The sequence below is a fragment of the Lycorma delicatula genome, chromosome 2 (genome assembly GCF_047948215.1).
Source record: "Lycorma delicatula isolate Av1 chromosome 2, ASM4794821v1, whole genome shotgun sequence".
Classification (NCBI taxonomy): domain Eukaryota; kingdom Metazoa; phylum Arthropoda; class Insecta; order Hemiptera; family Fulgoridae; genus Lycorma; species Lycorma delicatula.
This window is the reverse complement of record NC_134456.1, coordinates 159,421,752-159,438,487: the sequence shown is the minus strand read 5'-3', so window position 1 is coordinate 159,438,487 and position 16,736 is coordinate 159,421,752. Positions and strand designations below refer to the sequence as shown.

The window sequence follows — 16,736 nt, the reverse complement described above, 5'->3', positions numbered from 1 at the left end:
AAGCCCACTAAAATGTTGATGGTAACTTACTTCTATAAGCATACCTTTCTATTTGCACCTTTCCACCACTCTATAGTGTAATATTGAGTCATATTCAGAAATAACAGTATCAGACATGGCCAGTGGAAATAATTTCTTATTGGTTAATAGTTATGATTTATGTAAACAATTACTGGTGTAGAGTGCAAGAAAAACAGGAATGTTTATCAGCATAGGTTATTATAAATCAGCTACTTTTTTTTATGTTGGCAAGATATTTTTGCTCTATGAATTGGATCAGAAAGTCTCTGGCATTTTGCAGTTAACTATTTGTGACATTACTGCACAAGATTAATTTCATTTATAATTAGGGTTTTAGGATTTTATGACTGACATAATTAGATTTACATTTAAACATTTTCTTCTCATTACACTATATTACACTTTACTATCCTATTATAAAATTGCTGTAGATTAATTTTACTATAAAACTTAAGGCAATCTGAAAAAATTAATCTTGTCATAGTAGGATAATTATAATAGTTCATTAGATATTACAGATATTTAATTTCATGCTTAAATATTCGTTTATTTAAAATTTCTTATTTAGTATTAAAATTTAATTTTATGCTCAAAATTAACCACAACCATGGTTTAAAAATATATTGATTCTTCATCCTGTGACAGTTTTTTTTTTTAAAATGGAATCACCAGTTGCCATTAGTAAATACCAAAAATAAATCGAGTGAATGAAACACTGCACTTGGCATTCCTTAACTAATGTCAGCCAGTGACATTTCTCTTTACTTCACACCCTTTAATTATCAGAGAGCTATTCAATTAGATTTTTCAGGAGTTGTTTAACTATCAGGTTATAAGTAGGTGCAGTTTACTTCTTTACCCAGGATCTGTTAATATTATGTAATGAGTAGTATGCTATAGAATAATTTTGATTCAAATCAAGTTCAGTTATTATCTAATATTATTATTTCTTTTGTTTATTTAATTAAATTAAATATATTAAGAAATGTAATAAACAGTTCCTTCAAGAGCCCAGCATGACCTTAATGCTTCTTGACATAAGCTTAAATCTTTATTGGGTGGACGACAAATTGAGTGAACTGTGTTCGTATACTGGCATAAAAGATTTACCTGAAACATATGAGAATTTATTATGTTAGTGCATAGAGAATTAATTTTAATTATTGGAGTCAATCTTGAAGAAATTATATTTTTTTTATTATAGTACATTTATTTCAACATTTATTGAAGACGTTCACAACATTTTTGAAAACTTTTATTAGACATTTTAGTACACTGATAGAGAAAATCATCTTTTAGTTACCTTCTTTTTTGTTGAGATATCAGAGGCCTGATTGCATATAATGAGTACATTAAAGAGTTGGGCTCTTTTTCCTGGGAAACACTAAGTATTGTTTGCTTAGGTTTAGGCTGAGACAATGTAGTGAGTTGCAACTGAACCAGTTACAACAGTGTGTATGTAGAAAAAAAAATCAAACATAATGGAAGGAGTAGTGAAGAAAATAATAATCAACTTAACAGAGGGAGTATGAACCCTTTGGAGTGGTTATAAATTACCATCTTATTCAGGACCAGTATAATGTAAGACAATGAGATGTTAAAAGGATGCAAAGATAGACAGGATTACAAGAAAGCAGCTAACAAATCCTTTAATTAACTTTTCTGACAAGAGAAACATTCTGTGAATAAATTTGACTACTGCCCAATCCAAAGGGGAAATCGTATTACATAAAAAAAATTCATTATCTGAAAGTGAATGAATGGGCTTTAATTATTTTGTATAATGAAATATATTACAATGCAATATAATTATATCTTGATATACATAAGTAGATCATAAGAAGTTAGGTCTTAAAAATGTCACCAAGAGTTGAATGAAGATTTGTACTCCTATTTAAAATTTCAAAAAAAAATTCTTTTTCCTGGCGTAATCAGTTAGTGAAAATTTTATGAGATTTAATATTTATTTGTTTAAAAGAGTACCTTACTTGGTAATTACAAAATACTGCATCATTGCTAACAGTCCTTGACTGAAATTTTAAAATAATTCTATAAAAGTTTAAAATATATCTCTCAGCAAAATAAAAGATTATTAACATTTTTTATGGTTTTCTTTATTAGTATACCTCTGTAGCAGAGCAGTTGTATATCTGCCTTTTATCTGGGAGGTTCTAGGTTAAAGTCCAGTCAGGCTTAGGCATTTTTCACACTGCAAAGTTCATCTTTTATAAGTAACTATAATTTTGCGTTTTGTGTTCTTACTAAAATAAATGCAATAAAATTATTATTATTAATGTTTTATGGAAAATGTAAATTATTAAGTATGTGCAAAAATAAAAACAATAATCTTTGATGAAGAGGAGTGTGGGCCTTCAAGTATATTTGTATTTAAGATGTAGGTTAGATTTGGAGCAGTGTTTAGACACATTACTTGTGTGAACTGACATTATTACTTCTGCTTGAAGACTAAATTAATCCAGAGGTTAAACCTTTAGGCTTTAAAACCACTGATGTACATTGGCAGGTTTTTAAAGCTGATATGAAAACTGTTTGAAATGTGTGTGAGTGGATAAACTATATTTACATATGAATGAAGGTCACAAGTTTCTTTGATAACATTATCTGAAGCATAAAATTTTACCTCAACTTAATATTATAAAATAAAAATAATAATAATAATATTATTACTTTTTTTGTTTTACGGGCATCGACTGCTAGGGTGATTAGCCCTTGTCACATTCTTAAAACGAGGTTAGTATCACCATCAGGGTTGTCATATGTAAGGGTGTAAAGGTTAAAAACACAACAATAAACAAACAACACTCATGGGGTGTAAAGGGCCCCGATTTTAAAATTTGAGATAATATCTAAAGAACATGAAAGGAAAATATAAGTCTATACAATACCATTATTTCCTTCTATCTGTTTCGTTTATTTATTTATTAATTTTAGCACCCTCGGGGCGACCAGAACCACCATTAAGTCAGTCGCCCCAGGATGCCGTGGCAATTGACTCCCCCCTATAAACAGTCCCGTAGGACGTAGCCCATCAGGGACCTCCCAGCGTCATAAGAGCAATCTGACCACCTGTTCAGGACGGCCAAAAAGCCTCTCGGTGGGGAGGCTGCCCTTCCCAGTCCTGACCTATTTGGCTACAGGCATGTATTGCGCTTACCCATAGCCTCTCGCCCACAGTCCACCCTTGAGGGTCCCCCATGTCATCACCCCGACTCTCTGCTCTTGCATGCAGGCAAGAGGGCTACCTCCTGTCACTATACGTGCCACACTTCGAGACTACCGTATTTATATAAAAGTACCCCTTAGAATTTGTTTATAGAGCTTTAAATTTTTCACTTTTACAGACTTTTAAGAAGTCCACTGGCGTGTAAATAAGCAACTATTTTTCCTTCATTTCCATTATCCAAATCAGCAGCAATATCATTTCTTAGCAGGAACTTCTTTCTGAGGTCCTCATACACTCTTCTATTAGATGCTTAATTGTAAGTGTTTTATTACAAACACCACAAATTGATCTTCGCCGGTTAACAAATATGAAATTGTTATTCGCGTGTGACCGATTCTAAGTCTGGTCACAGCCACTTGTTCTCGGCGAGTCAACTTCACGTCGCTTTTCCATTTATACGGAGAAGTTTTAATTGAGTTTAATTTTGTATTTATACTCCTCCAATCAGTACTCCACTTGTTTCTTATTATGTTAGTTAGGCAGTTTTTAACATCTGCCACCCTTACAGGAATTGCATCCAAAACATCGCAGACTGTTGCATTTCTGGCAGCTTCGTCTGCGCTTTCATTACCTACAATACCAGCGTGCCCTGGAGTCCATACACAATGTTTCTTTGTAATAAAGCTGCTTTATATAATGTTCTCGAAGTTGATCATTTGATCAATGGTAGAATGGTATTGTCGAAAACCTGCTTGATATGATGATATCAGGTTTTCTTTTTCTAAAAGCCAAACGAGTCGATTATTAATCAAGTATTTTACCCACAGCGCACATCAAAGAAATCTGTTAAATTTTTATTTTTCTTTGATACTGGAACAACATGTGCTTTTTTCCACTGCTGCGGGTACATTCCATTCCGCCATATTTGATTATATAGTTCTAGTAATCTTGAGTTTTGCAGTAGTATTCAGCTACCTGATCATGTTATAATAGATTTCATCAGGACCAGCAGCTGTGTTACCTGCTTTCTCCAACGCTTTCACGAATTCTCGGCGAATTTCACGAATTTCGGCCAGCCTTTTTTTCCTTTTTTCTCCATATTGCGAACAACTTCGTGTTCACGGAGAACGTCGTCGCCGGTATAGCTTCCGGTCTCCGAATCGGAGACCACCGAAGCCGCCGACGATGACGGACATGGATCGGCGCCGGTTTCAGGCGCCGATTGAGAGGCGGAAACCTGGCCGACCCCCGACACGGGAATCGGACCAGTCACCGTCCCTGGAAGGGGGTGACACTTGCCCCCCTGTGTGGTTTTTTGTGGCCTCTGTAGTTTAGAGGCCACCTCAGTTGCAGAAGGCTTGGGAGTCACTTTCTTCTGTCCGTCATCTAATATCTCTCTAAGACGGACATGGCCTTCTGGCTTGGCATTCGTTTTCTTCTCTACAAGAGCAACTTTCGGTTTTGGAGATTTATCTGCAGGAGGCTGAACTAATATCTTTGGCTTGACCTGTTCTTTACTACTGAAAGGCTTCATTTTGTTTTCGATAATCCTTTCAATCAAGCCAGCCAAAGTGGGCGCAAGTTTGTTAATAATCTCACCTTCATCAACAGTTACTGGAGCAGGAGCAGGAACAGCAGCCGCAGCCTGAACATAGGTTGTTGTTGCTCTAGGTTTGCGGGCGCTTACTATCGTTTTGGCTTCAAAGTAGCTGACGTTTTGCAGGGTTTTAACTTCCTGCACAGCTACTTCGTCTTTGTAGACAGGACAGTTCCTGGATCTACATGAATGCTGTCCCTTGCAATTGATACATGCAGGAGGAGGCTCTTTACACGGCTCTCCTTCATGCACCCCATCACTGCACACGCATATTTGCGGTCTTTCACATCTAAGAGTGGTGTGGTCAAAACGTTGCCACTTGAAGCATTTCATTGGCTTTGGGACAAATGCCCGCACATCCAATCGATGAATCCCCGCTCTTACCTTGTCCGGCAAAGTAGGCCGGTTGAAAGTGAGGACATGAGAGGCTGATGGTAGGACCTCGCCGTTCCTTCTCGTGTTCAATCGGCGAAACTCTATTACTCCTTGTGATGCTAATTCTTCAACAATTTCTTGCTCCGAACAGTTTAAAAGATCCCGACAGATTACAACACCCCTTGAGTTGTTGAGTTTGCCGTGGGGATCGACACGTACAACCAATTCTCCAATCTTTTTGAGCCCTAGGATCTTCTGAGACTGAGCATCCTTTACAGTCTCCACATGAAGTCCAGTGAAGGTTTTTCTTATTTCCTTAGCAGGGTCTCCAGCGCATTTAGATATTTCTCGAGCAATGAGAAAGGGACTCACCTTCGAGAAATTGCCATCTTCCTTTGTAATTACTAAATATTTTGGCTTTGGAACGTTGCTCTTGAAAAAAGCTTTTTGCTAGCTTTTTCTAGCCTCAACTTCTATTCTTCGAGATTCTGCACTTTTTCTCCGTTTCACCTGAGGCGAAACGGCCGGTTCTAAACGTGGGTGTTTACGTGAACCCTCTGCCACGTTTGATTGTTGTTCAAGCTGCATGTGTTTTAATCCCTTCTTTCGTAAGGCTAGCCGCCGGGATACACCCTCACTCCAGGGCTACCAACCCTGGAGGTCCGTTCCGGTACTCCGGTGGAACAGGCATATGTCTTAGCGGATGCGCAGTCTCTGCACTGACTCCAGTCCCCTTACACACCGAGGTTTTCAGAGCTCCCTTGCACCGAAATACATGGGCACCTTAATTACATGCTTGCCATCGCGGGGGACATGTGGACAGCGGAAGGCTCCGTTACACCTGCAATCGCTTCGACCGTGGCCGCCACATCGCCAGCTCTAAAGGTGGTATCAGTCCATGACCTTAATCGTTAAAAATTTTCGTATCTGCAGGTGGCCGCAAAATCTAGTCCTTAAATACGGCCTGTAGATGAAATTCGACCGTAAAATAGAATCTCCAAGAACAGCACTTGGAACCCCGTTAGCCAGGTACATGTGTTGTACGTGAGTTCAGCTGTTACCGCTCTCGACGTGGAACGTAGGTGTTGTGTTCCGGACGTGGGGATTATCTACCTCAGGGCATTATTATTATTATTGTTGTTGTTGCTGTAGCTGTTGTTGTTGTTATTATTATAAAATCATGTAAAATCTTAATCATAAATATTAATATTTAAAATATTTCTTAATATTAATATTACTATAAAATCATTTCACAACTTAATATTTCCACTACTGTAATTACACTTAAATTATAATAAGTTACATTAATTTAATAAGTGCTGCAATAATATAAAATTGTTAGTTACTATAAAAATGTTTAGAAGCACTTATTTATTCTTAGAAGAAAAAAGAAATTTTTTCCATGCGAGTGTTTTATTACATCAGTACTATTGCTTCCAATCCTCTATCACTAAGAAGGATCAGAAATCGACTATAGTTCTGTTACTAATTACAATATTAATCTCCTCACTCTTCAAGAAAAAATAATCTGTTTTTCTTCATCTTGAACTACATCAAGACTAGCAATAATTTGTGTTGCAGTTAACATATCACATGTAAAATAAAATGACTAAAATTAGTTTGAAAATATAATCAGTCAAAGAATGATTATATTCTTTGCTTTAACATTTTTTGTTAAAAAAATTTCTTCTGTATTTTATTTTCCTTGGTAGTATTTTGTTTATAAATGATATTAGAAAATTTACTTGTAATTATTAGTATATTTTCACTTACAATTACTAATCAGCTTCAAATACTAAGATGTAAGATATTATTAATAGTAAATATAAAATAGTAAGTTTAAAATTTATAGAACGTTATTGTAGCTGAATTGTTTGAAAAATGTGTTGACTTGATAGTATTTTGAATAAGTCCAAACATGAGTAGAGTAGCACAAGCTTTATGGAAGTGTTGAATCAAAACACGTGTCAGTTCAATTAAACAATTCTATTGGCAAGAATAGAGGTAGATGTAAATAAAACTAGGATGTAAAGTCTGAATTTCATGTTTACCCTCTCATTAACAGTTTTATCTGTAGACTTTGTCTCTGGTAGACAATATTTTCTTGTCAAATAGATAAGACTGGAATTTTAAAACCAATTAAGCAGTTACAATAAAAAATGATTAAATTAATATAAATATTGTACTTACTGCTTTTTCTATTTCTCCACTTTCCATTGATGTTAAAGCTCTTGCATGATCATCAACAAATGATTTTATTAGTAATACCATCTCTTCTACTTTAATTTCATTTCTACAAACTGAACATTTCACATTTGATTTTGATGATGTTTTGATTGAAGTTTTTATGGTTCCACTACAGCCTTTGTTATGACATCTGTTAAATAGATATTAAAACTAATTTGTGAAATTAAATGCAACTTTTTTTTTTTGAAAACTAGTTCTAATGACTTCTTTATATTTTTTATTCTACAGTTTATATTTGTGACTTACTTTTTAAAAATTTCAATGTCACATCTAATCAACATGTGACATTACATCACACCCAGTATTTTTCAAATGAGACAAATTCAAATGGAAACATTGACTGATGATTTTTTAACTGAGGTGGCAAAACAAAATATTAACATTTTGAAAATGGTTAAACTGGTGTCTGAAACTGATTATTTGTGATGAAGCATAAAAAAATTGATAAGTTTCAAATTTAAACTGGAATCTATCAGAAAAAAGGCAGCGATATTACTATTCTTGAGCTGATAATATGGTACCAACATATTATGTACTTAAATAAAATTTACTTGCTACAAACTAAATTTCTGTGGAACATCCATGCATTTCTGGCAGTATTTTTCCTGGTTAATCAAGGAAAGTATTTTGTAGTTTTGCCAAGGATCTGTTTTATAATAAATTTTAGAGAATGAAGGCCAGTCTGTAAAAATCTATTTTTAAAATAGCTTGCGATTCAGTTTATTCCTTATAAAATTCTGGTAAAATGCTAGCTAAATAAGAAACTTTTAATCAAGTTCCTCAGTATGGAAAAGACAGAACCCTGCAAAAACTTAACAAACATTTTCATTGTTAAAAGGGTGCTAAAAAAATGTATGAGCTTTGAGTTTTTTAATGAAATTTTGATACAATAAAGATTTTGCCAGAATATGAAAAAAAAAATAACATTATCTTAGCCTCAGATTTAACAAAATGTCTGATAAGAAAAGCTGTTTTAAATTTTTCTGCTATTTTTTTGAGAAAATACTACCAAATAAAAAGATTCCAGGTATCTGTTTTTGGGAAACACCATAACAATCTGAGGGAATGACCTGTTGGGATATTTTTGTATTATTGTTTAGTTGTCATTTGCAAAACTTCTGTTAAAGCTTTTCCACATTAAAGGCATGATTCAAATCAAATTCATGGTTTTAAATTATAGCATAACAAATAGAGAAATTAAATGTTAGAAACGTTTTTATTTTAAAAAAAAAACGGTACCGTAAAGTTATAAAAGTTCTCAATTTAATTGTAGAAAAGTGCCAATTTAAATTAATAAATTCAGTGCAGAGCATGAACATTAGATTTTTATATAGATATTAATATAAAAAGCCAGCAACTCTGACTACTGAGGCTTTCATCTTTAACATGCTACTACTATGTAGGAGAAAAATTAACAGGAACATTAAGGTAAGGTTCCACTCTATAGCTAAAAAAGTAACAAATACATTATTATAGTTTTTTTCTGATGGTTGTTCATGTTTTTTATCATTCCTTTTTGTCATTTTCATGAAAAAAAAAAATTATTCTGCTCTGAATGCATTTGTATGGGACCCAAGGTGACTGTGTTTCCTCACTATTGGGCCGATTGTAACCAAAACTAAATGGCACCAATAATATTGGGGTTACTGATGCTGTTACTTTTTATAGTTAATCCAGTCTGAAGATATCAATCTAAATATTAGTTGACAAAAAGAGCAAAAAATTAGGCTTGAATGAAATTTTCCAAATATATAATATTTAATTTTTGGGGCTTGATTTCATCACATAAGCTTTAAGCTTGTGTGTGGGATATGATATGGAAAATGAAATTTTTTATCTTATGAAAAGTGCCATGCCTGACTGGGATTCAAACCCAGACCTCTGAATGAAAGGCTGAGATACTACAACTTCACCACGGAGATCGGCGGATCTTGTAATTAGTACATAAATTAATTTTGAGTCCAGAAATTACAAAAAGATAAACTTTTTTGCTCCCATTTCTTTATGGGAGTTTAAATAACCACATATTACCTTGAACATCAGAAAATATCTTTTCTAAGGGGAATTAAATTATGTGATAAAATAATAATAACCATAAGGTCAAATATTGACCCAAAATTAAATGGGATCAAAGCCTTCTATATACAAATAAACATAGCAAATTTCTCTCAAATAGGTTTATCCAGTCTGGAGATTTTGAGCAAAAAACAGGCCATTATACATCTTTCTGAAAGTTTTCTATGTTAAAATTATGTTTTATGAATATTGGTGGGGGGGGGGGGGTCATGAAACTAAGGTTTGAAAAAACGCCATTGTGCAAAATTTGACTAAGTTAATCTACATTTCCTTATGTAGCATAATATATAGCTGTATATAATTCTTTTTTACTATCTTTTGAACTAATTTTTATAATTTTTTTTTTACATTTTTGTACTATAATTCTGTATCTAAAAAGGTAAAAATTACAATATTATAGTTTTTTTCTCGACATTTGCATATATTTGTTATTATTCCTTTTTGTGATGTTCTACCTATTTTTGCAACTTATGAAGTTTATTATACAGGTGATCATAAATTACTGAGTACATTTTAGGGTTTAATAAAAAAATAACGTAATGTACATACACATATGTTTTATTGTTTTTATGTTGTTATAGGGCATTTCAAACTTTTGTTTATAACATATTAACTTCAAACAAGTTTCACATGACTTCCTTTTGTGGTGTGTAAAACTTTTAAACCAAGGATTCCCAACCTTTTTTGCTTGCAGACCCCCCATGAGTCCTAATTCTTCAATTTCTATTTAGCCTCTGGAACCACCGTAAGGTATTACTTCAGAGAATGAATGAGGATGATATGTATGAATGAAGTCTTGTTCAGTCTCAGGTCAACCATTCCTGAGATGTGTGGTTAATTGAAATCCAACCACCAAAGAACACCGGTATCCATGATTTAGTATTCAAATCTACATAAACCTTGAACCTTAGAACTCTTTACTTCGAAATCAGCTGATGTGTTCACTACTAGATCAACCCATTGGGTTACCCCCTGAGTCTTAAGTTTATACCCTATTATGTAAATATGTTATAAGCATAAGTGATATTATTTGTAAGTTAGTAAACGCTAATAATTAAACAATTCCTATTAGTTTAAAAAATGTAAATTAGAAATTTTGAAAGCCAGATTCACATATGTTTTAGCTTTCTCCCACAAAAGCAGATATTTACATGCAATATCACTATTTTTCTTTACATGATGCTTTTCCTTTTTGAATAGACTTCGGAAAGTTTCATGAGACTGCAACTCAATAAGTTCTTGTAAATCAGTTTCAACATCAGCAACATTTTCCTCAAATGGAATTGGCATCTAATCTGAACTGTTCAGTTTTAGTAGTTCCTTGAACAGAAATTGCATGTCTTCATAAATCTTTTTTAAATGATCAACTTACACAACACAATAATCATCTTTTAAATCACTGCTAAATGAAGCAAGGTTTGGAGACTGATCAAATGCATAGTGTGAGATATTTTAAGACTGTACAGTTTGAATTTTCCTAGGATTGAATTAATGAATTATTTGCTGGACATTAAATCACAATTATGTCCTTGCTGTAGCTTATTAAGAGAATTCAATATTTAAACACACGTGAGACGTGAAATATTTCTTGATTTCATGGAAACTAACTGTTTAAAGTCTCCCTTTCATTTAGAAATGAAACAATATTGTCCCAGAGAATGACAAAGCAACAAAGGCAGTTGCCTTTAGACAATCATTGGACCTCTGTATGCAGTACTAGACAGTCAAATCTTTCTTCATTTTCATCACAAAATTTGAGAAAGATATGACCTTGAAGAGCATTTATTCCTAATGAGGTTGACAACTTTTATTATAAAAGCTAAGTTTCATGAAGACGTCCCACCACAAGATGTTGGTCATGAATCACACAATGTGTACAAGATACTTTTGGCAATGCATTTATTAAATGAGTGATAAACCCTTTGTATCTACCAACCATGGAAGGAGTGCCATTAGTAGCTCAAGCTAGTAAATTTTCAAGTGCAATATTTTTTCTCTAAAATAAGACTGGACTTCCTTAAATATTGTTTCACATTTAATATCTGTTCTGAGGAATCTTGTAAAAAACATTTCCTCTCTGAGTTGATTTATCATCCATATATCTTACATCTGCCAATAAAGGTGTTTCATTGTCCACAAAAGTTGATTCATTGAATTGTATTGTAAACTGTTTCAAATATAATTAAGCAATAAGTTGATTTTCTACATCTTCATACATTTCATCAATGCATCGGATGATGTGTTGTTATAGCTCAAAGGAAGGTTATTGGTAATATCACCTATATTTTTTTTAACATTGTTGAAATTACAACCAATGTGACTTTCCAGATTTTGCTATTATTTTACTGATTATATGCTAATAATTACTTGGCTTCATGTTATCATTAGACAATATAGTTGAACATATAAAACATATTTTATTACATTCTCTGGTGATATATGACAGATATTCAGTCAAATATTGCCTTGTTCTTTTTTTGCAAGGTTCATGGGTAATATGAAAACAGTAATATTAACATCAAATATTTACATATTTTATAACACCTACATAGAGAATATTGGTTTGTTTTGTTTCAGATACTCAGAATTTGGTGGTCCTGGAGGATAAAAAAAAAAATTCATAATTTGTTGCCTCCAATTACGTTCACAGGTGGCGTAGTTATCTAACGCGTGTACATAAGTACACTTACATACTTATTTTATTTATAATATTTTATCATGAATCCCTTAGCTTATATTATATATCCTCGAAATACAATTTTGTTATTAAGGTTGTAGGCGATCTACCGCTGTAGTTAGTTATTAGATGGCATCACTGAAACGGTATATTGAAATAACAAAGTAAATAAATAAAATTATAAATACAATCCAATCAAACTTAACCTACGCTCGCACTTCTCGTTAACCTTGACTAGCGAGCGTACGTTGAGTTTGGTTAGATTATATAAGGGCAACCCACCGGGTTGGTCTAGTGGTGAACGCGTCTTCCCAAATCAGCTGATTTGGAAGTCGAGAGTTCCATCGTTCAAGTCCTAGTAAAGCCAGCTATTTTTACACGGACTTGAATACTAGATCGTGGATACCGGTGTTCTTTGGTGGTTGAGTTTCAATTAATCACACATCTCATGTATGGTCGAACTGAGAATGTACAAGACTACACTTCATTTACACTCATACATATCATCCTCATTCATCCTCTGAAGTATTATCTAAACGGTAGTTACCGGAGGCTAAACAGGAAGAAAAAAAATTATATAAGGGTGGTCCAGAAAGTAACTTACGTTTGTGCCTAGCGCGGCGACGGGTGGGGATAGAGCCGCCGTCTTGGTGTCAAAACGTTTCTATACTCAGTATGCATCAAGTTGTCGTAGCGTGTGGACTGTGTTTTTGTTTCTTTGTTCATTGTGAATTACTGAAATGTGCGCTTCAATAGAAAATTCCGCGAGTTGTGAGGTGCGTTCAGTAATTAAGTTTTCACTGGAAAAAAACTTCAAACCAATTGAAATTCACCGGCAACTTTGTGAGGTGTATGGAGATGGAATAATAAGTGAAGGTGGAGTGAAACAGTGGTGCATTCAGTTTAAAAATGGCCGTACCAATGTTAATGATGAGGACCACATTGGTCGGCCTAGCATTGTGACTGATGAACTGACGATGAAAATCGACGATAAAATTCGTAAAAATTGCCGCATTTAGATTACGGAACTCTCGCTTCATTTCCCACAAATTTCACGAAGTTGTATGAAATAATATCGGGAAAGCTTGGTTATCACAAGTTTTGTGCAGGATGGGTGCCAAAAATCTAATATAGCGTTTCAGTTGCGCCATCTAAGAACTAACCTACTAACGACGGAGGTAGATCGCCTACTACATTAAGACCATAATCTTTTTCTTGTGGACCCCTTCAAAGCTTCTTTGAATCCCAGTTAGAAAACGCTGGTTTAGACGATGTTCAATTCACATCACACATTACGAAGAATATCTGGAGTTATTCCATTAATTACATCTTCACTTCTTCTTTTTAGTTCATTCATGTTAACCTTTGTTGCGTATATCCTGTCTTTGATAAACCCCCAATGAAAGAAGTCGAGTGACATAACATCAGGGGATCGAGGTGGCACGGGAATTGATCCATCACGGCCAATCCAACATTGAGGAAATTTTTCATATTGGTAGTCCCTAACGTGTAATCTTATCGGAAGTAAACGTAACATAACCAATGTTCAATTTGTGGTACTGCATACTATTGTAGTATGTTTAGATAATTACCGCTAGTAAGTTAGTTTTGTAGCATTTACTTGGCGAAGAAGAATGGTCTGATCTTATAAGCAGTCAACGAGCACGAAACGTTCATTTTCGGGCTCTCACGTTGCGTTTGTCGAACGCGATGAGGGTTTTCGCTACTCCAAATCCGACAATTGTGACGGTTAATAAGACCAGAAGCATTGAAGGTAGTTTTATCGTCATCTTCAATTGCACGCACAAACTGAATTTTGCATGCATAAAGTTTTAGGCGCTTGTGTAGAGCTTCACAATTGTCGATTGCGAAGGTTCCTTCTAACTGAATTGTGATTGTTATTCCTGGTTCTATACTCGCACCACGAGTCGATTTAACTGGACTAATGTGAAAAATTTCTCATACTCGATCCACAACTTCCTTGGAGACGGGAGGTGTGTGAGCGAGCACCTTTTTTGGTGTATTACACGTACTGTATTCTTCAACTGCTGAAACCAATTGTTAAACTCTTTATTAGGAGGATCATAGCCATACTCTAAACGAAAACGTCTACGAACATTAAAACAACTGCTTTCATGAAACCATAGTACGCACATTGCTTTCTCCTTCACAGTAACCATTGGTTAACTGACGATCACCTCTGTCGTTACATCGCACTGGCGTGTTCATTTAAGGTATCAGTAACTCTAATACATACACTAATGTTTGAAAAATATCAACCTTCGCTACTTTGTTTTGTTCATTTTGTATTAACCCCTAAAATGCGCTGAATAATTTATGTTCATCTGTATATTTTTGCACGTGAGAAAATATACCCAATTTTTAATAAAGTTAATAACTTAATCATACATAAATGAAAAATGCTTGACTAAAATATATACCTTATTATATATATGTCTTCATTTAATTCTTCATACTTAGGCCAGTTTTCATTGCATGCCGTACACGAACAGTTGAACCAGTAACGTGATAAAAGTGATCTATGTCTTTCTGATAACGACTTTTTTGTAAATATTGGACCATAATTCTCTGATACAATTTCTCCTGCAGCTACCGGTCTAATTGCTTTAAGTATTATCTTGTCACCAGAAAAATATCTGTTAAAAAATGATGGATTTTAAAATTAAAACATAAATAATTATTTGTACATTAAAAAATAAAGTAATGAGTAAGTTGTGTTATTAAAGAGTTATTGATGTAAGATTCATAATCAAGGATTAGTGGTGTAAAGTGTTGGTTTAATGACTCAGTTTTCACTTTCAGAAGTAGTAAGGTTTATAAAATTGATTGTTTAAGTTTTGTCAACTTGATGCATTATTAAACTCCTTACAGAAATAAAGATGGATGTTACATATTTCACTTTTTACTTGTGTGTATACTATTTATCTTAGGAGTGTAGCTGAGCAAGCCTATCTTCTGAGGCACAGTTTTTCAGTAAAGACGGTGGGTGCGCACACACATACTATATATATATATTTATTTTTTTTAAAGCAATTCTTTTAATAACCAACTGTGTCAATACAGTGTCTTTATCTGTGTCAATACAGATTAATTTATATATAATACATCAACTTTAAGTACAGAACAATTGAAATAGAATGATTTAACTTATTTCATTACATAACAGAAGTGATTTCATGAATTTGATTCGCATCATCACTTGCACAAAACCATCAAAAACTTGCAATCCATGACAACATACCGCCCATTCCCTTATAATTTTATGTTAAAAACATTTTTAAATTAAGATTTTTAAATTAAATTTAACTTATACTTTAAAACCATACAAAAATTTAAAACATTTTATTTAAATTAAAAATTATAATCCCAACAAGAGATAAAAAAATTGTCTCTCTGCAAGGCAGAGAGACAATTAATGCTGATTCTTATTCAGAAATCTTGATGAAACTTCATCCCACAATTCAAAATTGCCAGCGTAGTCTTTTGAGTCATGGAGTGAATTTTCTTCATGAAAATGCACATCCACATGTTGCATAAATAAAACTTGTGAACCTCTCAAAGGTTTTGGATGGGATGCTTTTTATCATCTGCTATACAGTCCAAATCTTCTTCCAAGCGATTTCCACCTCTTTACAAAGTTGAAGGAGTTTCTTGGGGAGTCGCTATGAAAGTGATAACAACGCCAAATCAGTTGTCCATGAGTGGCTTAATGGGCTAGTGGCAGACTTCTTTGATGACGGCATCCAAAATCCAGTGCCATGATTTGATAAATGCTTCAACTTAGGAGATGATTATGTGAAAAAATAGCATAAAAATATATATTATAATGGATATATTAAAGTTAAAATAACTTTGTTATAAAAGAAAACCAGTTTTTACTTTTTGGATGATCCCCATAGTAGCATTTATACACAAATATCTTGCACTGTGCTACATTTTGTTACATGGTAGCAAACATTTTAATTTCTTTCCCTTATTATTGACGATAGAAAGCCTGATAAAAATTCATTCCCTAATACTTCCTAAAAACTAATATGTTACCAGATTTAGACAGTCCATTACTTCATTCACAATAACCCATTGAACTACATTAATAACATTTATCAAATCTGGTAAGTAATAATGTAACAAGATTTTATTTATTTTTCAGCATTACAAAACATCTATTTAGGAACGTTGCTAACCATTTTCTAACTGATGGGTTGGACAAGTAGCAGTATGATATGAATTATGTCGAACAGCCCAACAAAAACAATTCTTACATTTTATTATGATTTACAAGAAAGATAATGAAATATGGTTAAAAATATAGACTTGTTAAGAATATTTAAGATTATTTCATTGTGTTTGTGGTGTTAGAAATGTATTACATATGGATCTGTATTGTGTTAAAATATATACTATCACATCAGATGAACTAGGAGGTAATAAAGAAATCTACAGTGTTTTTTTTTCAACAGATTAAAAATGAAAGTAATAAAATTAAATACACAAGTCAATAAAATAAATTATAATTAATATTTGCTCATAGTTAAAAA

General features: G+C 33.4%; 1 protein-coding gene across 1 annotated transcript in view; it reads right to left on the bottom strand.

The window, feature by feature from the left end:
- Positions 1-552: 552 nt before the first annotated feature.
- The window catches only part of LOC142319360 (protein-lysine N-methyltransferase SMYD4-like), a 52,988-nt gene continuing 36,804 nt past the window's right edge, over positions 553-16,736 (bottom strand). The window contains exons 10-12 of the mRNA XM_075356562.1: positions 14,619-14,834; positions 7,368-7,554; positions 553-1,131 (exon numbers count right to left, since the gene is read on the bottom strand). Coding sequence (XP_075212677.1) covers positions 1,000-1,131; positions 7,368-7,554; positions 14,619-14,834 — 535 coding nt within the window. The 3' untranslated portion in view covers positions 553-999. The remainder of the gene's footprint in view (positions 1,132-7,367; positions 7,555-14,618; positions 14,835-16,736) is intronic.